Below are 22,738 nucleotides of genomic sequence, written 5' to 3' on the forward strand. Positions count from 1 at the left end.
TTTAAAAGTCTAAAAGTCTAAATTACACCTGCTGCTCTATAGCACGCAGAAGCATGCCACAGCCTTGAAAAGTGGTTGGTAAGCATTTTTAAAACTTCCAAGTATGTCAGTGAAGTGGTTACACAAACTTAGAAATAGCTTCTGCGACATCAAAAATATGATTCTCAGCTTTTCAGAGAACACAGGTCTTTTCCTATCACTGCCACCAGATAACAAACACTATAGCGTTAAAGTATTCTTGTCAGTGATGAGGTACAGACACAAACTCCTAGAACCTTGGAATACTCAAAATGTCCTTCATGAACTACCCACCATTAGATGCCAACAGGGTCAGAGATGTTAAGGTGGAAGCTGGAGGGAGATCATTACTGGGTAATTTTTAAAGCAATTCCCAGCTAAGACATGTCATACAAAGCATTATACGAAGAAGCACACAGGTCTGGCAGAGGGAGTGAGATCTCCTCCATGCCCCCAAATGTACCTCCACCTCTAACACAAACCTATGGGAAACAATTTTTTTGGTAGGAAAAGCAAGCAGAAAAAAACAAGCTAACCATGTATAATCCCTAGTTAGGTGTTTAACTCATCTTCACATCTAACACAAACGAATGCCAGAGTCCACTCAATTGTCCCTCACAAGACTTTTCCCTGACCACTCATTAGGGATGATTCAGCAGCTTTGCTGCCAACCTTCATGAGACCATCTCTACAGGCAGGCCATCTTTCAGGAAATTGGAGTTTGAATAACTACTCTTTTTTTGAAAAAGATTAATTTAAAACAATGAGTTGTGTGACACCTCTTTTTTTTAAAAAAAAAAAAAAAGATTTTCTGCCTCTTCAGTGTTGATAGTGTCTCTTCAGCACCTGTAGTTGACTACACCAAGGCGAGGTAAGTGCATGTAACTGGACACAAAGGGCTATTGGATACACTATATGCTGCCAGACAAGCACACAAAGGGAAAAATCCACATTTTGACTAATAGCTTCCAGCTCTGCCTAGCAAAAGACACAAGATACAATTCTAGCGGGTTGATCATGATGCAAAGAAATTTCCACTTGGATATTATCAAGGAATCTAACCATTTAAAAGTCACTACCTGATTTTATGTTTTAACTTGCTAGTCTAGCAGCACTGAGAAAGTGATCAAAGAAATACTCTGCTTCACAGAATTTCTTTTTGGCAGCTTTTTGTGTATGCTTAGACTCACCATTTTCCTGATATAGTCAATTATTTAGTTGCTCTTATTTTTCTCTCCCATAGTATCAGGGTAACAATATTTTCTCTGAAATCAGAACCAGGATTAAAAAAAAAAAAAATATATAGCTGAAGACTTGAATAAGTATATACTTGGAACAACTTTTGAAAATTATTGGGTTTCAGATCAGTGACATCCCTTTAAAGGTTCTATGTAAAGACATGTAAATCATTTTTACTCCTAGAACAGAACTTAACGAGCAAGCCAAGATCTCGGCTATACTGGTAATGAAAACATGGACAGACATTCCCCAGGGAATTTGAGATGATACAAGAAAATTCACATCCAAAAAATATGAAAGAACATCCTAATGCAAAACACACTGGTATTCACATTAAAGAGACACAAAATCATAGTCAACTAATGCATTTTCAGCCTAATTAGATTTTCTTAAGCAGCTGGAAACACAATTTAGCAACCAATGAAATTCAGAACAAAAGAGAACCTATAAAGTGCAGCACAGTTAACTAAAGAGAACTCCAAAGCATTTGAGGCACGAAAGTATGCTACAGTACACTGACAACCAGGCAACCACGAAACTCATTCTAAGGGCCAAAAAACAGCAAATGAAAGCAGCTACGGCATTACTACCGCCTTTGCCTGTAGCACTGCTTTCAAAGGGCAGTCATATAAAACCTTTAAAGTTGCTTTCCAACTTGCCAGATGAACTACTCAAGCTGAAATTCCCCTTGCTACATGTCTGCCTCGGGTTGTATTGTGCTTTTTAAACATCAGCACAATTTCTTTTGGGTGCCCAGTTTGAAGACATCTAGGACAACGTTTCCAAAACACTTGACCCCAACTCAATGCTCTACAGAAAGTTACTGCAAAGAGCAGAGAACAAGTCTTATGTACTCACAGCACTCTACCTTACTAAGGACATAAACGATAGTACAGAGTGATGGGACCACAGCTTTCCACCCTTTAACCTGAATGTTGCAATGAGATCTCTGGTCTTTCCAGTCCACCCTCATCAGTAACCCTACCCATACCATTCCCAACAGTTTTCCCTCATGGCCATATACTGAAACCAAACTCCATGCTCCTGTTCCATGCTACCACAGCACAGACTGCTGAACAGAATCTGTAATTCGTGAGACTGACAACATTCACAGGAATGAGAAATTGACAGGGATTACTTTGACACTAAGTATAGCTCCTGTCTTAGCCTATTCTCTAGTTCTGTTCATAATTCCAAACAAGATCCATTATAAAACCAGGTAAGTTTTGGAGCCTGCCCCCTCCCAGTAACTCTGTTGAGGAGAGGGTATTCCAGCACTTTCCCATTTTTTGTCAATCTAAGTATATTAAGATATTCTTAATTGTGGAAAAAAAAATATTGATCATTAAAGCATCATGCCTCATGCAAAGAAAAGCCAACATTAGGTGTTTTTTTCACATCTGAAATGTTTCTTTTTCAAGGTGAGGAATAGCAGAAAAAAATGGGAATACATCACAAAATAGAACACCCAGTTTAGAAAAAGGAAGATGAATGAAGTTTCTCCGAGAGGAATGAATCAAATCGATAGCGACAGACTTCTCTTGGAAATACTAGTCGTGATGTTTCAGTTCATTCTTTAGTCACAGCTTCACCATCTCTTCTGGGGATCTGTGCTCTTTCAGTCTGCTAGTCAGGTTTCAAATCACAAATTCGGTCTGAAGCCCAAGATAACTGACAGCTCATTTTGCTTTGGAGATTATATATAACTGCACACTCATACACACAGAGGCAAGCATACAAGTTTGGCACAACAGTAACTCTTCCAAAAAGACCTTCCTCAGAATGCTTTCATGAAGGAAATGCAAATCCCCTAGATAGTTTCTTTCATGCTTGAACAAAATGAGCTGTATATCATACACATTTGTTTATACACATACATCAGATACAGTTAGCATAATATGACTGCCTTGCAAAACTTCCGTAGCTCTGTGCCGATACCCTGATAAATATTATAGTGTGTACTGCTAAAACTCTACTGTAGGCTGCCTTAATAATCCAGAGGCCAGTGTAAATTAATAAAGTAGAGAGAAGCGATGTTTCTGTTACCCAGAAGAATACTTACCTCATATTTTCTGTAGTTGACCAGCAAGGCAAGAAGGACAACAGCATCGTAGCCATGTTCCCTGCGACTAAGTGGGCTGGAAAGGATCTGGAATAAATAATCACATTGTTCTGTTCAGCCCTGCTTCAAGGAGCTTACAGTGACTCTCAGACAGTGCATAGCCGTGATATGTATGCGTAAGAGCAAATTACGTCCTAATTGAAAGAGGATATTTAAGGTTGAGGGAGTGTCAGTGCTTCCAAGAAGTTCTGCACACAGAGAAGCTTATTTATTACAGAAAGGATGCACATAAGCTTTCTGGGCATAAAGGGCAAATATATTTCTCAACAGCACCACACAGTATCTCAGAACATCACCAACAGCATCTGTGCAAGTTCTCTAGGTTTCCCCAAGCCCAGTTCCACTTCTAAAAAGTATAATTTATCAAAGAGTAGAAAAAAACCTCAATATATCCAGACTGCCTTTTGAAAAATGTTCTTGCAATACAGGAATTCTCTGTGAAATTAACCCAGAAATCCGTTCAGCTTCTATCTACGCAGAAGCGTCTCAAGTGAAAATACTTTAAATAGTCAGTAGTGATTGAAAACAGAAGACTAGAGTAACGAGGAGACAGCATTAAAAAAAAAAAAAAAAAAATCTATGACTGAGCTATGAATGGAAGCAACACACAGTGCCACTCAACTATGCTGCACTGAAAAAGCTGAAAAGCAAATATGTCACTGAAAGCTCTCAGTATGGAAGAAGAGACCCCGCAGCAGAAGGAAGAACTCTTACCTGTAAAATTGCTTCAAATATGCTGTTAATCATCACATACTCCAGGATGGTGTTCTGGCTAATGTTATCTGTTACCTGAGTACAAACACAAGTTTTAAAATCTCACCCAAAGACTCCCATGATGCTGTAGCTGTCTCTGGCACACACTGGGAACAGAAGAGTTCCACTACCAGATGGACACATTTATCCAGAATCTCACACTTAGTCAGCAAGTCAAGGTGTGACTAGCAGTAGAGCTAGACATGAAGTAAAAGAAATCTGTCCTGACTCCCACCACTCTGGCAAGAAGCATGACCCACATACCAAGAGCTCTCCCTTTCCTCTACAGATTGCTGTTTTACACAGCTGCATGACAACAGCCATCAGCAGCTGAAGCAGGCTGCTACACAGGAGGCAGAGAATGAAAAAACATGGTGCACATGCTCCACTGGGCACTTTTCCATCATGAACAGGGCAGTGAAGACGTCCTGCACCCAATTATCTCTTATCACAGCTAAAATAGTTCACAGTTGACCATCTTCAAGAAATGATGAGTGGCCATTTGTTCCAACTTCTTCATTCTTCACATCCTTACCACTCTCGTCTAGTCCACACTTCCTGTCTTTCTTCAAACCTCTCTCCTCTGCTCCCTTTCCATTTATCTCAGACTTCCTAAATATCTTTTTCCCTAAAAAAAAAAAAAATAACCAACACCTCCTCCTGTATCTCTCCTCTTTTGCCCCAGTTGGCACCTATCTTATGAGGTGAAAAGTCTGCCAGTCTGTACTGGTATCATGGTGAGAGCAATGATGCATATCCTGGGCTGACCCTTGTTCTCACTGACAACATTTTTCCCCTTCTTAAGCTTCACACTGCAGCATTCTGCTCAAGTTTTGAGACAGTTCCATCCCCCAAAAGGTGGCTCATATAAGCCTTTAAGTAATTATACAGCTTGTATTTATTTACCGTCACCAAGCAGAGAAGTAGCTTCAGACACAAGCTTTTGAGGCTTTCAGAACCTTCTGCACATAGGAGTGAGTCCAAGCTCTCCATCAGATTCTAAAGAAGAACAACTACATTATTTAAAAGTAATATTTTAAATTATTGAAAGTGTTTGTTATAAAAAGCTTTTTGGGAGATTCAAATTCAAGAGCCCCAACATAATGCCATGTTATTCCAGAATCAATAATTGAGCCATTACCACTGTTACCCAGGCCATATTCACACTATTGGTTCTCAACATTGTTTTGTGCTAACTACACTTCACTGACTACAGGCATAACATCACGATCATTTTCCAAGATTTTTCTCTAGATGCATGAGAGATTTTTGCATACATATAACAAAAGATTTTATTCACAAACTAATTCTGAGCTCTACAAATACGATCTTCCTTTCTGTTTGCAAGACTACTCTTTTCAATATTCCATTTTACTTACAGGCACTGTAAGATTTTCTGTAAGCAGCGCACCTCCAATTTAATAGTGCATATATTACTTATGATTAAATAGATACTCTATAGCTGTTTGACAGATACTCATAAATAGTTTTCCAAACACTAAGTTAGAGGTAATACAATTATTCTTAAAGTAAAGATGTAGTTCTGATAGGCAAGTCACTAATAAATATTTTTCCCAAATGTACTACTATTTATACAGATGAAAAATTACTACTTTTTGTAGAGAGATGAAAGATACAACTGAAATTCAGCTTTATCAAGAAAGTTTAAAATGGTACATGTGCTGACAGAAATGTGAAAACACAGGATATGACTATCAGCTAAAAATTAAGGTGTGAGGTTCAATAATAGGTACTAATGGCCGGTGACAGCCTTTTCTGGCCTTCAGCTTTCTTAACCATAGTGACTGCACAGCATGGAACTAAAGGAAAAGAAAGAAAAGCATTCTATTACTAAGAGACATGGAGACCCCAAGTGTCTTTGTGCCACTAACAGGTAAAGAACTTCAGCTGTTTTTAATAAGTGGCCAGAACATTTCCCCTAAAAGCTACACCTTGGCAGACACACCTATCTACAAATCACTGCCCCTGCAACACAGGTGCTGTGCAAACTGTTTCTCTACATTGTTAGGGCCTCACCTTCATACACAGCTCTGCCTTATCAAAACCCACAAGCATATTGATGATGTCAAACCCAGAAGTGGATTTGTTCTTCTGATGGACACCCCGAATTAATGCACACAAAGTCTGCAAAGAAAAAAATCAGAGGGTAAGATGTAAGGCAAGACCTACAACTCTATAGCAAAACCCACCCTAAGACCCTCTCCTAACACCAGCAAAGCACAGATATTTAAATTAATACCACCAGGCTGGAAGCCATACATTTTGTCTGACCACTACTCCACCTCTGTTGTTTCTAAGGAGGATCTTGGATGCTGAAAACCTCAAAAAAATTAGAAAATATATTTGTCCATATTTTTACTGTTTGCTCACTCCTTCATTTCATACTTCTCTGAGGAAAGGTAATCTTACTCCTTCTTCTGTCCAGACCCAGCCTGTCCCAGGCAGGACCACGATCACTGGAAAATAGTTGTGTGGCTTTTAGGCCAAAAATATTAATCAGGAAACTGCAAATTAGAAGCAGTGTCCAATATATGAATAGACACGCTTTAGAGCTTTCCAGATTAATTTCTTATTTCAAGCATACCAAAACATACAACATCCATACAACACAGAATCACAGAATACCAGGTTGGAAGGGACTTCAAGGATCACCTGGTCCAATCTTTCCTGGCAAAATCATGGTCCAGTTGAATCTTAAAATGTGTCCAGTCAAGATGATTCTTAAAAATGTCTAATGTTGGAGAACCACAGTTTATCAGACTATGCCTGTTCATACAGCAGATGCTTTTGCTATAGAGAGCACAAATTTCTGTTTGGTTACCACAGTGCTATACAACGTCTGACCAATAAACTTCCTGTCAAAAAAAAAAAAAAAATGTGTCTCCAAGGCTACTAGGCAGATTAAGTTTTCCTACCTACCTCAGGGGCTCTAAGAACCTTGCCACTATACATAACCTCCTTCATAGTTCTTGTTGCAGGCACTGGATTACTGAATCATCACTAGCAACACACAGGTATCAGCACACTATGCTTATAGCAGACACTGGAAAATTTATGGGCAGCAAATGTCTCTTTTGCCTCAAGGGAGTGAAATGTCTGTGGTGACTTTTGTCATCAGGCACCTTTCAGGTCTGTGAAGAGGGGAATGAGCAGGACTATAACCACTGCAGTTTTAGACTCCAGCTTAAATTCACCTGTGAGAAGTCATTAGTTTCAGAAGATGTAAAGCTGGAGACAAGACGACCTCAAGGAATCAGCAGACCTCTAAAACCATACAGAAGCAAAAGGGTAAGGTAGACATCCTTTTTTTTGTTACTGTCAGAGTCAGAATACTGGGCTAAACAAACTTTTGGTCACCATGGTCATTCTCAAGACAAGACTGCTTAAATAAGCTTTGGCTTCAGGATCACTTTCCACATTACCACAGCCTGATTAAGGAAACGCTCTCCCAACTCAAGCTCAGGATGTGTTACCTGGTTCCTATGTACACTCACACAGCAGGATTCTAGACTTGAGCCCTGGCCTAACTTTTGCCAAGAGCCTGAATAAAGTTTGGGAATTCAGGACTGGGCTAGACTGCCTATGTAACTGCAACTACAATATTTAACAGCATCCTTTCAAACTAATTCTAAAAATAAATAAATAAAATTAACCAAAAAAATAACACTAATAAAACAATGCAAGATTACATGTCAGAGGGGTAAATATTCTGGCTTAAATCAACTTTTCCCAGCTTACTTCCCATCCATTGTGTCCTACAGGTAACCTCTCCAAACCTGAAATTCACATCCTGTGTTCCTGCAGCTGAGAGAATATGAGACACATGCATTCACCAAACTGTAAGACTCAGCCTGTGAACTAATAACATCAAACACCAAGACTGAGGAGGGGCATAGATTTGCAAAGGAGCAACCTGCAGGAAAATGGCTATTAATTCTAGGTGACAATTCTTCATAGCTTCCAATTAGGAAGTGTCCAGCAGGGACAGTCTTCTGTATATATTTCACACTAACTTCTCCAGAGCTCTATTTCATTTTCAACCCATATGGAAATTCAAAAAGGAGGCTGAAATGAGGGGGGAACAGAAGAAAGTAGAATACAAAGCTACACAGAGTACTCTTGAGCCCCCAAACTCGCATCCTGCAGTGTGAACAAGCCCTTCTTGACCCACCATTGGCATCCACTTCATCCTGCATCACCAGATCCTCTTGAACTCTGAAACAAGCTGTTGTTCTTCAAAGACTAAAGAGACTACAAATGTTTGTAACCTCCACAGACAATAAGCACCAACTGCTCCGTAGACATCACTTCTCCTCAGAAGCAAAGAAATGAGCACAAGATGTTTGATACCAGCAGCAAATACATTGCCTCCTCAGAAGCAAAAGAGAGCATTCCCTATCTCTCCGCGTGGTACCTGTAATGCATTGACCACTCTGATTGGGTGCTCCTCACCCAGTGCCTGGATGCAGTGCTGAAACAAGCAGTTGATGTTATCTTTTATCTTCATTAACTCTTCCCCATCCAGAGCCTCCAGCTTGCCTTCTAGATATTCCAAGTTGACCTGTCAGGTTAAGAAGCAGTTCATGCATGTTACACAAACACTGACACCTTAGAAATGCATGTCTTTGCACTGACAGTCTGCCACTTCCTAGGCAGAACAGCAGCAGCAAATCAGAGGATGTCGAGTTCCTGTTACCTTCATGAGAAACAGCTCCTCCCAAAACCTAGGGTTGCACTTACTGGGGTCCTCTGTCTGAAAAGGAAAAGGAACAGCCATGAGAGCAAACAAGAAGAAATCATTCAGGCAGAATTAAAAAAAAAAAAAAAAAAATCATATCATGAATAGCTCAGAGCCAGCATCATCACACTGGATGACCAAGTGGTCTCATAGTATAGAATTCTGTCTACACAGATTCCCCAAAACAAAAGGACAAACAGAAGCAGCTCTCAAACTGGGATGCCTCTGTTTATTTTTTGGATTATTTTTTTATAAATACTTGAAAAGCCATGACTTCCTGTAGATGACAAATGGTCCTGGTAGACAACAGGACAAGATGACATTAAGGAAGAGAGCAGAATACAGAGCTCTGCACAACAGCAGGAGAGCCTGAAGCATGTGCCTACACTGTACAGTCCTTACCTTAGGAAAAAAAATGTCCATGCAGAGTCCTCAGCACAAATTAAATGAAGAAAATTTAACACAACACTTTAGAAAGAAGACATGCTCAAGTCCTTACCATGAAAATCTCATCATACATCAACACAACTTTCTCCTTCAAAGGCTTCTTGGAGGCTGAAGATTTCCGCAGCAGCCCACCTTTTTTCTCTGTTTGGGCCATGCTGTATACCCTGAAGGTAACAACAGACAAAAATGGTTAAGGATACCTGAACTTTTCTTCAAGATATATCTGGCCTGCCTCAACCATGAAAGACTTTTTCACTGCAGTAAAATACTAATAGTGTCTCACAAGTTATAAGTAGAGACTTTAATAATTATACCAGATAAGAAATCAGACCAAAGGTCCCATCTAGTCCTCCATCCCATTTCAAAGAAAGATGCAAAAGTCAGACACAGGCAGATACAGAATAAGCTCCTTATGGTTAAATTTTCTTAATTCTTCTCTGCTAAAAACTGATTCATGATCCAGACCAATGCAGTTTACATGTAGAAATGTATTTTTTAATCTCACTGCATGAACTGTGATAGTTGTTATCAAACAGATACCCAGGCCTTTTTGATGCTGGTCAAGCCTCAAGGACATCTTGTGACAAAAAGCTCCTGAAACTGTTTGACAAAGTCTTCCCCGATCTGTTTAATTTACTGACTACAAAAGCACTCCAAATTCTGCTTTTGCACTCTGAGGCAGTATCCAACACTAGGAAACATCTGGTTGCAAAGCCTCCCTAAAGCACTCCTGCCACCCTTGCTCATCGCTATCTCTGCACCTTGGCATCCCTCGGCTGTGCCAGCTGCTCTGCAAATCAAGCCAGAGAAAAACCCTGGCCTCAGAAGCATCACACGTGGTTCAGTTTTGGTTGGAAGATGGAGGAACACAGGGAAACAGCTTTGCAGGGATTTTTTTTTTTTTTTTTAAACCACATGAATTTCCTGATCCACTTGACAGCAAAGTGTTTTCTAGAAACACAGACAGGTTTTACTATAATTAATTGGTGTCTCATGCTTACTGGTTATTCTATTACAAAAAAAAAAAAAAAAAAAAAAAAAAAAAAAAAAAAAAAAAGAAGCATCATTATTATGAAACGAGCTGTTACAAAAAGTAACAGCCATAGCTGTAGTCCTGAACCTTTTGTGACAGTCAACCCATTCCAGGGGCTCAGAGTCAGAATGCATGACTTGCCATGTACTCTCAACCTCATGTCTGATGCTACAAAGCACATCACCACTCTGACCTTGCAAATATGTATTTATCTGCAATCACAGATTTTTTCTGGCAAGCCTCACAGTTTTAGCACTGTTCTAACCTCCTCTATCACTGCAGCACTGTCAGAAGTACTTAGCAGAAAGGGAATGCCATCCCTTCTCATATCCCTAGAGCTCCCAACCCTTCTCCCATACCTCCAAAGGTAATTACACACACAGCAGCAGCATACCTCAGGATGAAGCTTGACTTAAGTCATGCTCCAGAAACACATGGGCAGGCTCTTGTGGTAGCTGCACTCAGCCATGCTAAATTATACATAGAAAGAAAGGTAAGTTCACTGCAGTCAGCATCTAAGACCCCAGAGCCTTCTGAGCTGGCAGCCAGAGACAGCTTTGGATTTAGCCTCCATTGCAGACTGCCTGAACCCCTTCCACAACCACAGCACATTTAGATCTGTCTTACCCTCAAAGAGCGAGTTGCAGCAACTACTGAATGTCCGTTCCAGATCTCTTCTACATTCTTTCTGCTGCAGACAACTTTTGATTGTCTTAAACTACAACTACGTTCTCAACTAGGACTCTCATATTGCCAGAGTCAGTTATTCAGACATCCATACCTTGAGCCATAAATCTCAGTTCTAAGAGGCAGGAAAACATCTTTGGGCCTTGTGAAACAATGCTGCTTCAAAAGACCCTACCCCAGGTGTGAAAGGAAGGAGCTTTCCCTGGATAGGAAAGCAGAGGGTAGGATGGAAAGCAGTAGATCTCACACCTGAAAAGCTGAGATTTATATAGAAAGGCAGAGAAGTGTTCTGTCTTCCCACTAGAAGAGGAATATGCACAGCTGGCTGGTCAAGGGCTGGAGTGTGTGCTGGGGTGAGAATGGAAACAGACCCAAGACACACTGACAGAAGAAAGCTTAGCAACTACTGCACCAAAACCTTCTGTAAATACTGAAATTATTCCTGTAGCCTAGTAGGTCTATATATCCAATTAAGAGGGAAAAAGTTTTCAGTCTAACAAACGAAAAAGAAAACATTATTCAATCATCTTGATAGCTTCTCTTTTACGGACTTTGCATTATTTTTAAACTGTCATGGGAAATAAGACATTATTCTAATTAGAAACATAATTGGAAGCAGAGAGAAATCTATTAAAAACCAAATCAAGAACGATGGCACTTTCAGCTTGGCAATACAAATCTTACTCAAGCTGGCACAAAACAATTTCCCAACTAGAATTGTAAGTTTCTGAAATTAAAGCAGATGCCAGCCCCAGCATACAAACACATCCATCAGCATGCTTCTAATTGAATTACAGCTAACAAATCCCAATGTCAAAACTAATAAATTAACTCTCAGTGCTTCTAGGTCAGCGTTCTCACATCAGATGTGCACGTGAATGGGAAGGGATCAACACACTCTGCTTAGTCCCTGGACTTTGAGAGCTGCATTTTAACACTTTTCCTACATTTCCAGAAAGACAGAAAAATCTAAATCCCACAAGACACAAAGGCTTGATGCTGAGTGAGCATCAGAGGGATGGTATGATCATGTGAACATTCTAGTCTCTGTCAAAATGGGACTTGGGATTCATATTCTCTCAACCAAAGCTGCACAGAGCACATACAATGAAGACTGCTAGAGGCAAGGATTAAATAATGTTCTTGTTTATAATTTGCTATTCTACAAATAAGCATATGGAGGAACAAAGGAAGAAAAGCAAAAGTCACTTTTCATGCCAACGCTTTATTAGGTTGTGCTTGTTTCATGACCTACGATGATCAGGCTGTACAAATTGATTTTTCTTTTCACTTTATACAAATACATTTTCTAGATAACATAAAGACAGAAACAGGAAACTGCATTTGATAATGGGGGCCTTCTAGCCTTTCAGCTGCAGAAAACAACAGTTAAATGCACAAAACATTTCTAAGTAAGTTGCAGAGGTGTCAAATTATCAGGACACTAACAGCTTATGAAAACAACAACACTGAATATAGTTAACAATTATCCTTTAAATGCATCACATTTAAAAAGCATCACTGCGTTTTCCACATTTTAGGTTCAAATGGATAATTTATTCTGTCAACAGGTCAGTCCCATTAACACACACTGTTAAGTTAATTCTGCTGTAGTCACTGACTGCCGAGGAGAACTACCCCTCAGGGCCAGGGAAGTGCATGCATGTGGATTTTCAGAACAGCAAGTACTTTTCTGTGCAGCAGAAGATCCAAGATGCTTCATCTGGAACTAAAAGAAACCTCGACAGAGCACGAGTCCTGGCAGCACAAAGGCAGAAAGATAAAACCCATGGCAAACAGAAGTTCAGGCAGACTTTTGCTTTATCTATCATCAACCCCGGGATCAGCTGTTCCAGTCAGGAAAAAAGGGATGAGCACATCTAACCATCCACCTCCTTCCCGTTTCATTCCAGAGCTCATAGCAGAGATTCCAACCAAACATGTTACATTCTGATGAACACAACTCTGTTAGCTTTTCATTAGAATATCCACAGGAGAAATGAACCTGACATTTCGAGTCTGAGGTTTACTCAACTTGTGCACACCGAAAACTGTCGCTGCTCCACATTGTCACTCAGCTCCTGTACAGACTTATTATTCCATAGGTCATCTTATAATAGCAAAAATACTACATTAGAGAACATAACACTAATGCACATCTACACTATAATGACATCAGGATCCAAAACTTGTAACTTCTGTAATTTTGCATGCAGCCCATCAAGCACCATATTTTGCATTTAATTGCCTAGGCTAGCAAACTTGAAAGTTTTTAAGATTACAGATGCATATACACAACCCCCACAAACAATCAAACTTGAATATTCAACTATATTTTTTTCAGTGTGGACACCTCAGAAAAATATACTGTAACACTTTTTGGCTAAATAAAAACAAACAGATGACATAAAATGCTGTTTTCACATATTGACTTACTTGGCAAACCATTTATTCCCTATTTAAAAAAGAAAGTGCAAATGATGTGATCTGTATTAGTTTGTTAATGCCAAAGCCCTGGACCTCAATCGATGTTTATAAAGACTCTAAGTGATAAACTGAGATACTTTTGCTTTTAGAATCCAATATCCCTTGATTTGCTGCTGCTACTAAGTTTCAACTCACTTGTTTAAATATTCCAAGGCATTGCCCCTACCAATAACTACACGCCCGTGGGACCTTGTGTGATCACACTTTGCCTTTCAGGGTATTTTACAGGTGTATCACTCAAGTCTAAAGAAAAGTTGTTCAAAAATTATCTCAATCATGCAAGAGAGGGGGATAAACCCCTGCCTAAATGTTAACTTATAGCTTCTAAAGCAACATGTTATAAGCCAAGTAGTCACTAAATTCTTCAGTGAAGTTCCAGGAAAAGCTTGCACTTAATCCACGTGATGAAACTGCAGAGTCAATACTGAACCTGAGCAACAGGCAAGTTAAAACACAGGTTCTAGCACTTGTCCATCACTGGAAGCAATAGAGAATCTGCACCCGGCACAAGAGTTTATGAATCCCAATGCATACAGTGCCTTCACCCAGTTCAAGCTCCAGTATTAAAAACTCCAGGACCACCCAGCAGCAGCCTGGCAGACGGCTTGTGGAAACAGGGAGAGGAGGAACATGTCGGGCTAGGTTTTGTCAAGGCTTTAGTAACCATCATGACCAAATTCCTGCTATGAGCCCTTTTGCAGCTTATTCTCTGACAACTCCTGCATTAGCATTTACAGTTTGTGCTAGTACATCCACACTGCTTTTATATTTCATCCATTTTTTACAATCTTATTTGTATATTGTCCATTGGAATGAAAACTGCTTAGCCTGTACCTTCCTTTACAAATGTAAAGTGCACAACCCACCAACAAGGGAAGCAGTAACAGCCACAGGACACAAGCCTTGGATCCATGTGGCAGAATTTCCAGGTGTCTTCATGCAGTATATAATGAGAAATATATTCTGAGGGTGTGCTGATGACAAAAACCCACATAGATCCCACTTCCTTTTCTGCAGTACTAAGCAACATAATCTCCAGCACGGTCCCAGTATATGCATTTTTACTACCAAGTCCTTCCATCCCACTCCGAGTGGTAGCGGTGTATGTGCTTCTACATAGTACAATCTAAAGTTACACCACTACTGACCTATATTTCCCCCCTTGAAAAACAGGAAAAGCAGCTTCCTAATGCAGATACGGTCACAGACTACTTCCCACTACACCTGCTTTAGCAATGATATAAAAGAGTAACATCCAAGCTGCATTTTTAACACTTCATCCATAATTGCCTTTCATTTCTATCTGTCCAGTTAAAATAACACCCAATCCATCAACTAGTTAAGCTTCTTCCTGTCGAGTCCATCTAGACAAGCATCACATGCTCCCACCTCCATCCGTTCACACCATTTTTCCAAATTAATTTTTTAATTTCATCACACTTCCTTTCTACATTCCTGGCTACGATGCCCACCTCACTCATGTCAAAGTCTCTCTGGGCTTTCATTTTTCAAGCCCTTCAGAATCCATCCCACATAGTTTACCATGAAATACTCTGCACTGCCTCTACACTCACACCTAAAAGCTCATGCCACTCAGAGACCTTTTCAGATGTCTTCCTTCTGAAGAAAAACACTCTCCCTGTAACCTTCCCCTGCCCTTTTCCCACGGCTTCAGTTGTCGGTGTGGATCCAAGGCCCATGCTGAATACAGTGCAGCTGCATGACCTTGGCTCCAACTTCTGAGGAAGCTGCCGTGTTCTAAGGAGCTGCACAGCAGAGCCACACCAAGATAAGAAAAACTGAGCTGCAGAGAGGTAACATTTTTGAGATATGGACTATTAGTTGCACAAGCACTCAGGAGAAAAAACACAAACTTAAAAAGATGTAAATCCCAAAACAAACAACAAATAAGAACTATCAGGGAGCCAGAATATAGCAACTCGGCAACTCTGAACAGCAGAGGCTGACCCTTCCCTTCGTGAGGGATATGCTATCTGCGTGGCTGCCTGGTGTGTTAGCAGTGGTGGTGAGCAGATGAATGCTTAGCCTAGCAGCTCATTTAAACTTCACGGTTTCTTTTGTGCATACTACCCAATAACTGCTAAACATTTTTACATTGTATATACTCCGCCTGCAGTCTCTTTGCACATAGCAAAAAACGCCCTGACACAGAGCACCACGCTATTAGCACTGAAAAACCAAACTGATGTCCTTTTCCGCCCCCCCCCGTGAAATTCCTGTTAAAAATTTTTGTCACACTTCCTACTAGAGCTCAAACAGCTGGTGAACTGCAATCACCACATATCGCAATGATCCAAATTATCTTATTGCTTTGCATATTCCACCCACCTGCTCAGCCCAAATTGGCTCTCATCATATATTCAGATTACAGTCTCTGCTTAAGAGCAAACTTTCTTAGAGAGACGTACGCAACAAGGTTTTGACTGAGGCCGCAAGCTTATGTAGCAAGCTGCCTCTGCCTTCAGCACAATAAACACAACAAGCTCCCGCTGTTTACTGCTCCCCTTCGCTTTGCCGATACGGGTGCTTGTAGGACCGTGCGGCAAACCAGATAATTAGAACGATCCACGATCAAAGAATGCGCCCTGCTCCTTCTCTTTCTAGAAAGTTACCGGGAGCCCAAACCATTTCAGCAGCCAGCTGACACCCCGGCCCACGATCAGCCGCACCAGAGCGGCCGCGGGGCTGGGCAGCTCCCCGGGAAGGCAGCGCTGGCTGCACGGCACCGCGTTATTGCGGGCAGCGCGGGGAGAGCAGCCGCCGCTTCTGCGGCGACAGATTTGGGTAAAACGACTCCCGCACGCCCAAAGTTTCCAGGAAGCGGCCTGGCCCCACGCGGGGGGTGCGTTGGGGGGGGGGGGGGGGGGGTGCGGCGAGGCGACCTCACACAGCCCGGGGTCACCGGCCCGCGGAAGGAGCTGTGCCGAAGCAGGCGTGCCCCCCCCCCCCCCCCCCCCCCGGCAAGCTGCCGCCAGCACCGGCTGCCCGAAGGCCGGCGGGGGTGGGAGGGGGCTCTGCGGCGCCGCGGAGAGCCAACCTGCGGGGCACCCCGGGGGGGGGGGGGGGGGGGACACCATCGCCGCTGGAAGCCCCCTCCCCGCGGAGCTCCCCCGGCGCGGCAGAGCCCCGGGGCCGGGGCTCAGGAGGGGCGCCGGGGGGCGTGGCCTGGCCCCGCCGGGGTTGGGGAGGGGGTGGCCGAGGCGCGCGCGCGCGTGTGTGTGTGTGTGTCCCCCCCGCGATCCCCAGCACTTACCTGCGGGCGAGCCGTTCCCCTCCCCAGTGCGCAGGCGCTGCCGGCTGCGCCGCGCATGCGCGCCTAGAGGGCCGGCGCCGCGCGGTCCTAGCGCCGCCGGTACCCGCGGAGTAGGGGGTAGTGCTGTCAGCGCCGGTTCCCGGCGGCGGCCCCGGGAGGGTCGGGGCGGGCAAGAGACACTGGCGGGGAGAGTCTATCGCGGGCCGGGCAGGGCTCGCCGCTCCCCGAAGAGACTGACACACCCAACCCCGGTTAAAAAAAAAATGGTGGCCTCGCAGGCTGTCTCCGGGCCGCGGCCCCGCCGCCCTCCCCGCGCCGGCGGCGGAAGTAAGCGCGGGGCGGCCCGGGCCGGCGCGGCGCCGCCCCGCCCGGAAGCGCGCTGCCTCGTGATTGCGCAGCGCCGTGTCGTGCCCAGCCCAGCCGCCGGCCCGGCCCCGGCGGAGGGGCGCCCCGGTGGCGGCAGGTAGGCCCCGCGGGGTCCTGACGGGAGAAACGGGGCGGGGGGGGGGTCCCCGGGGGCGGAGGCGGGGCGCGGCGCGGTAGGTACCGGGGGGGGGGGGGGGGTCCCCGGGGGCGGAGGCGGGGCGCGGCAGGTACCTCGGGGGGGTTGGTGCCCGCGGAACCGGCTCACTGCGGGGAGGAGGGTGCCCGGGGGGGTGTGGGGTGTGTGTCCCTGGGGGTCTCTGGAGGAGAGGGTGCGGCGGGGGGGGTGGGGGGCAGCAGGAGCTCCGTGCCGCCGCTCACCCCGGTGCGTGCTGTCGGTGGGCAGGGCGGGCGCCCCGCGATGAAGCGAGCCGGGATGCTGCGGCAGGTCTCCGACTTCAGTGACTTCAGCCGAGGCCACCGGCTGCAGGAGCTGCTGTGCCGCCGGGGAGAAGAGCCCAGCCACGTCCAGTCCAGCCCCGACGGGCAGCACCTTTTGGTCCTGCAGAAGAGCCGGCCGCCCTGCCTGCCCCGGCTGGTGGCCTTCCAGCGCCACGGCGTCGGTGGAGCCGACCTGGAGAGGAACTGGCAGCCGTCCCAACCGGCCCTTGTGGGACTGCTCTTCCTGCAGAGCCCCGTCACCCCGGGCTCCTGGGTCCTGGCTGTTGTGTGGGAACACGGCCGGACCGAGGTCTGGCACTTTGTGGTGGCCGTGGGCTGGGAGCTGCTGCACACACTGGAGCTCTGCCAGGGTGCCCGGGCACGAATTCTCTCTGTGTGCAGCCAAGGAGCCAGCCTGGTGTGGTGTGAGGAGAGGCCTCCCCTGGATGCCCACTCGGACATGAGCAAGTGTGCCTTCAGGTTCTGTGTCTGCACCCGGGCTCTGGAAGCCGGGGAGCAAGGCATGCGATTAGGCACCATAAGGATAGTCCTGCACAACAGCCCTGAGTACCAGGTCCTGGCCTCCCCCCAGCACGTCTTCCTGGTGCCTGCCGTTCCCAGCTTTGCCACCACTTCCAAATTCATCCTCATCTGGCATCCTGAGAAGGCAAAGCTCACCATCACAGCCCCCTCTGCAGGCTTTGTCCACAGCAAGGTACTGCACTCCAGCAGCGAGTCAGACTTCAGGAAGCTCCTGCTTGGTTCTGTGGGTCTTCTCTCAGGTTTGGCACCTCTGGACATTCACACCTCTGCTGTGTCTGAGAGTGGAGGTTTGCTGCTGGTGAGCATGAAGGGTGCTGTGAATATGGTGGAGCCGGATGGGACACAGAGGCATATCTTTGACCTGGAGGGGGGCCCCCTGGCCCCAGGAAGTCCTGTCCAGCTGAAGAACTTTGGCAGCATCCTGGCCTGTGTGCTGGCTGGGGTCCTGTACCTTGTCGACCAGAACAGTGGAAGGCTCATAGAAAAGAAAATCCTGAACATGAAAGAGGTGCATTTCCTGGAGTCCCTGGGAGAGGAGGACAGCATCCAGCTCCTCACTCAAACTGGCATCTATAGCTTTAGCGTCTCCAAACCTGAAGACAGCAGCAGACCTGAGCCGTGCCTGGTAGAGATGGTGTTTGAGGAAGCGTGCAGATACTACCAGAGGAGGAGCCTCAGCAGCTCCAAGCTGACGGTGGAGAAGTTGAAGAAAGGTGGTGTGTTCCAGGCTCCTGTGGCTCTTGCTGCTATCCTGCAGCACAGCCTCCACCAGAAGCAGAAGCCAGCCCGAGGCCTCCAAGACACTTATGCCAAACTGTTGAGCACAATGAGCCTGGAGCTGCAGAGCTACATGAGCCTGGAGCTCCTCAAGACCTGCGTGGTGTGTGCCCCAGAAAGTGAAGTGGAAAGCTACTGTGAGGAACTGGTGGAGCAAGAAGTCAGTCGCGTTCTGCACTCTGACATAGACAAGGACAACTTGGCCTACCTGAACTCCATCTTTACCTCCTTCCCCAAGGCTGCCTGGAAGGCCACGAGGAGCTGCTTGCAGCTGCAGCAGAATGGGGATGGCCTCTTGGTAGCCAGGGCCACCCCAGAGGTGTGGAAGAAGGTCCTGGGAGGGCCACAGCAGGAGGAAGTGGGTCAGAATGGGGTGGTCCCGCTCTTTGAGCTCATCTGCACTTCTTTCCTGAGGTTCAAACCCAAGTGGCTGCCCAGTTTTGTGGAGCTGACCCAGCAGTACGTTAGCTTCTCTTGGGCATACAGCAGCAAGGAGGGCCCAGAGGGCCGGGTGCCGCTGTACAAGAGAGCGCTGGGAGTGCTGGCCAGGAAGAACAAGCGCAGCGAGGCAGACGATGAGATGGAGCTCGAACTGCTGCTCTGCAGCAAGAGGCCTAAGGCCGTGCTGCAAGCCCTGCACCTTCTCATCTGCCTGAAGCAGTGGCAGCGGGTGGTGGAAGTGGCAGAGAAGTTCTCCAAGCTCAGCCCCTTGCTTAACAAGGAGATATTCACCACACTGCTGGCAGAGTTTGCCCGGCACCGGGAGCTGGACCCATATTTGGACACGCTGTGGCTGCTGTGCCCCACTGAGCTCACCGCCTCCGACATCCTCACCGTGGTCCTGCAGCACCTCCCTCGCTCCCAGGAGGACCCAGTGCCCTTCTCCAGTGAGGGGAACCAGCTGACTGTAGGCTTGCTCAAGCCGCTGCTGCAAAGGCTTGTGCAGCGTCCCTGCGTCCAGGACGAGATGTACTCAGATGCCTTGCAGAGCCCCACTTTCCCCCCTCCCACCCCGCCCCGAGAGCACAAGATCCCCTCAAAAGCAGCGGCTGATGATGCCCCTCAGCCACTCATGGCAAGGACTTCCTCCCCCTCGGCACCGGTACAGAGTGACACTGAGTGAAGGGGGGAAGCCCAACGGGATCCCAAGCCTTGAGTGCATGAGGAGGGGAAAGCCGCATCCACCCCAGGAAATCCTGCCCTGTCTGGGAGTATGGAAGCCTGCTCCTTTCTGATGCCTCCCTGCGGCGGCATCTCAAAGAGTCTGTTGGGTGGCTAGGGTTGGGGGATCTCATCTGAAGCCAGGGCAGGCTTTCTGGCTACTTCTAGCAAGTGCAATTGCATGTGCCCCAGTGGAGGAGCAAATGCCGGGTACATTTGCAGATGAAAGCGCTGGCTGCACTACAGGACTACAGAACTGCTCCCTGCCCAAAGCACTTTGGTTTTGATTTGCTTGGCTCCTTTATAATTTCACTTCTACTTCCCTGATCCTCCAAGAGTAGCGGTGGAGTGGTGGGCAGGGACACCCACACCGTCTTTCCCCCCTGGTTGTCTGCTCGGTGGGTTGGGTGGTACATCCAAGCTCTGCCTGTGAGAAACTGGGCATGTTTCTTGCAGCAGGATCAGAGTCCTACTGCTTTGGGCTCGGTCAGACGCTAAATACCAGTGTGGCACAGCTCTGTGGTACTGGGGGTCCCAGCACACGCGCTGGCAGCTGCCGCGCTCTGCATGCTGTCTCGCTGCAATTCCACTGGGATCAATCCTGTAGCTGTGACTGATTGCAGCTACTTAGCTGAAGAGAGCAGCCTAATTCCCTTATCTCTCTATCCCAGACGGTACCCAAACTCTCTTCTGAGCTGAGAAGCTGGCAGCAGCCTGTGCGAGCTTGGGGCTGGCCCTGCCTCTCCCTTTCCTTTGTGGAAGCTTAGATTATGCTGCAAGACACCCGGGCCCTCTGTTCCCATCTCCTCTACCTTTGCCCTTTGCACACAAAGGGGCTTTGTCAGGGCTGTCTGGCTCATATTGTGCCTCTGTTTGCAAAGTCAGTGTAACTTGAGAGCAATCGTGCAGGAAGATCCAGGTTCCAGCCTCTCTCCAGTGCTCACTGCCTGGCCCCCTCTTCCAGGAGAGAGACCCTGGCTGTGGCTTTGCCCCTGCTGTGGTGTGAAGGAGCTGTCTCTTGCCTTGCCGGGCTGGCAGAGCCTGGCTGGGATGGAGATGGGGGAGGTTCACCTGCATTAGTCCTCTCGAAAGTGGAGTTAAGTGTGGAAGACAGACTTCTTTTCAAAATAAAGGTTCTTAAAGCAGTGCTGGGGCAGTGGTGGATGTTGTGAGGATGCACACCCTCGGGAAGAGGGCAGTTTAATTTTGCCTCTGGTGAAAAGTGGCTAAGTTCAAGTCACCACTGCTACATGCTGGAGGCTCGGAGATGGAGCTGTGCCTGGAGAGCCCCTTCCCTCTGTGGTACTCAACTCCTTACCATGACGAAGGCATGGAGACAGGAGTCTGCAGAGGTGAGCAGGAGTGTGTGTGCGGCAGAGAAGGGCCATCCAGGCAGTGTACCAGTTGTGGCTGGGCCCAAGATAGAGTTTAGGAAGGGAGAATTTTTTTCTCAAGAGCTGCAACTTGTCCCTTTGTTCCTGGCTGGAATAGCAGCAACAGGGAGCACCAGGCAGCAACTGTGAGCCCCAGGCACACAGTGGCCGAGCAGCCGTTGGAGGGATCCTGGTTTGTGAAACCACTGTGAAGGTGGGGCAGGGCCTCCCCCAGACAAGGGCTCAGCTGCAGAAAGTCCCTGTGGTAGAAAAAAGTCTGGCAAAGGGGAAGAGGAACTGCTGCAACGGTTCTGTAGAGACAGGCTGGCTATTGATGAGGCTTTCCTTACAGTGGACCTTGTGCTGTGGCCATGGGGCACCGCGAGTTTCCCTCCCACGCCAGGGAAGTGGATTGTGGCAGCTGCTGCTCATGTGAGCGGAGGGAGCCTGGCCTGAAAGGGGAGCGGGCGACAGCCACTGTGGACATTTTTGCCATGAGCCGTCTTCACCTCTTCCCCGAGCAGCTGCTGGCCCCGCCTCAGGCTGGTCAGGAGGAGGATGGACCCAGGCCCCCTCTCAGAGCCACAGTTCCAGGGACTGGGATGCTTTCCTGGAGCAGTGCCGAAGGGGGATCTGCTGAGAGCAAGCCCCATGCCTTGGCAAAGGCTGTGCAGTAATTTGGGGGGTGATTTTCATTGCCAGGGTTGGGTTTGGGTGCAGGTGGCCACGCTGACACAGCGAACAAAGAGGGTCAAGCTCCCTGCCTTCCAGCACTAGCTCTGCAGAGGAAAAAAGGCCACGGCTGGAGGCTGAGCAGAGAGGGGAGCAGGGAGGGAGCAGTGCCCGCAAAGCCAGCGAGCTGAAACTGAAGCCAGCAGCAGTCCTGCGAGGGCTGGTGTCCCCGAGGCGCAGCAAGGGAAGAGGAAGTGGGGAACACTGTGTGGTGGGGACAGCCTGGGGCTCAGGGATGGAAACATCCACATGTGGCCGCTAGACAAGCATAAACAGTCACAACTTGGGAGGCTGAGGGTTTAGGGTGGGGGGAGAGCAAAGGCAGAGCAAGTGGAGACAAAACTGAGCTAAATCCTCTCCAAGGGGACGCTGGGAACCACCCCAAGTACAAGAAAAGGGGGGCAGCCCTGGGGGGATGCACAGGCTGAGCCCACCATACGGGGCAGATTGAGCTGCGTGATAGGCAAGCACGGGGCTCTCTGTGGTCAGGATGGGTGTTGGGGGGAGATAGCAGGAGGTAAGGCCAGTG

At 46.8% G+C, this 22,738-nt stretch overlaps 2 protein-coding genes across 2 annotated transcripts in view; one reads left to right on the forward strand and one right to left on the reverse strand.

Annotated features, from left to right (window-relative positions):
- The window catches only part of ARMH3 (armadillo like helical domain containing 3), a 133,266-nt gene extending 116,354 nt beyond the window's left edge, over positions 1–16,912 (reverse strand). Inside the window, exons 1-8 of the mRNA XM_032994163.2 lie at positions 16,820–16,912; positions 9,391–9,502; positions 8,850–8,906; positions 8,568–8,714; positions 6,170–6,277; positions 5,039–5,131; positions 4,094–4,168; positions 3,320–3,406 (exon numbers count right to left, since the gene is read on the reverse strand). Coding sequence (XP_032850054.1) covers positions 3,320–3,406; positions 4,094–4,168; positions 5,039–5,131; positions 6,170–6,277; positions 8,568–8,714; positions 8,850–8,906; positions 9,391–9,492 — 669 coding nt within the window. The 5' untranslated portion in view covers positions 9,493–9,502; positions 16,820–16,912. The remainder of the gene's footprint in view (positions 1–3,319; positions 3,407–4,093; positions 4,169–5,038; positions 5,132–6,169; positions 6,278–8,567; positions 8,715–8,849; positions 8,907–9,390; positions 9,503–16,819) is intronic.
- Positions 16,913–17,185: 273 nt separating this feature from the next.
- Positions 17,186–21,249, forward strand: HPS6 (HPS6 biogenesis of lysosomal organelles complex 2 subunit 3). Its single transcript, XM_042790718.1, has 2 exons — positions 17,186–17,282; positions 17,589–21,249. The coding sequence occupies exon 2, from the start codon at positions 17,604–17,606 to the stop codon at positions 20,064–20,066; it is 2,463 nt and encodes an 820-aa protein (XP_042646652.1). The 5' UTR covers positions 17,186–17,282; positions 17,589–17,603; the 3' UTR covers positions 20,067–21,249.
- Positions 21,250–22,738: the final 1,489 nt, after the last annotated feature.

The sequence above is a fragment of the Tyto alba genome, unplaced genomic scaffold, assembly GCF_018691265.1.
Source record: "Tyto alba isolate M040663 unplaced genomic scaffold, T.alba_DEE_v4.0 Super-Scaffold_1, whole genome shotgun sequence".
Taxonomy (NCBI): Eukaryota; Metazoa; Chordata; class Aves; order Strigiformes; family Tytonidae; genus Tyto; species Tyto alba.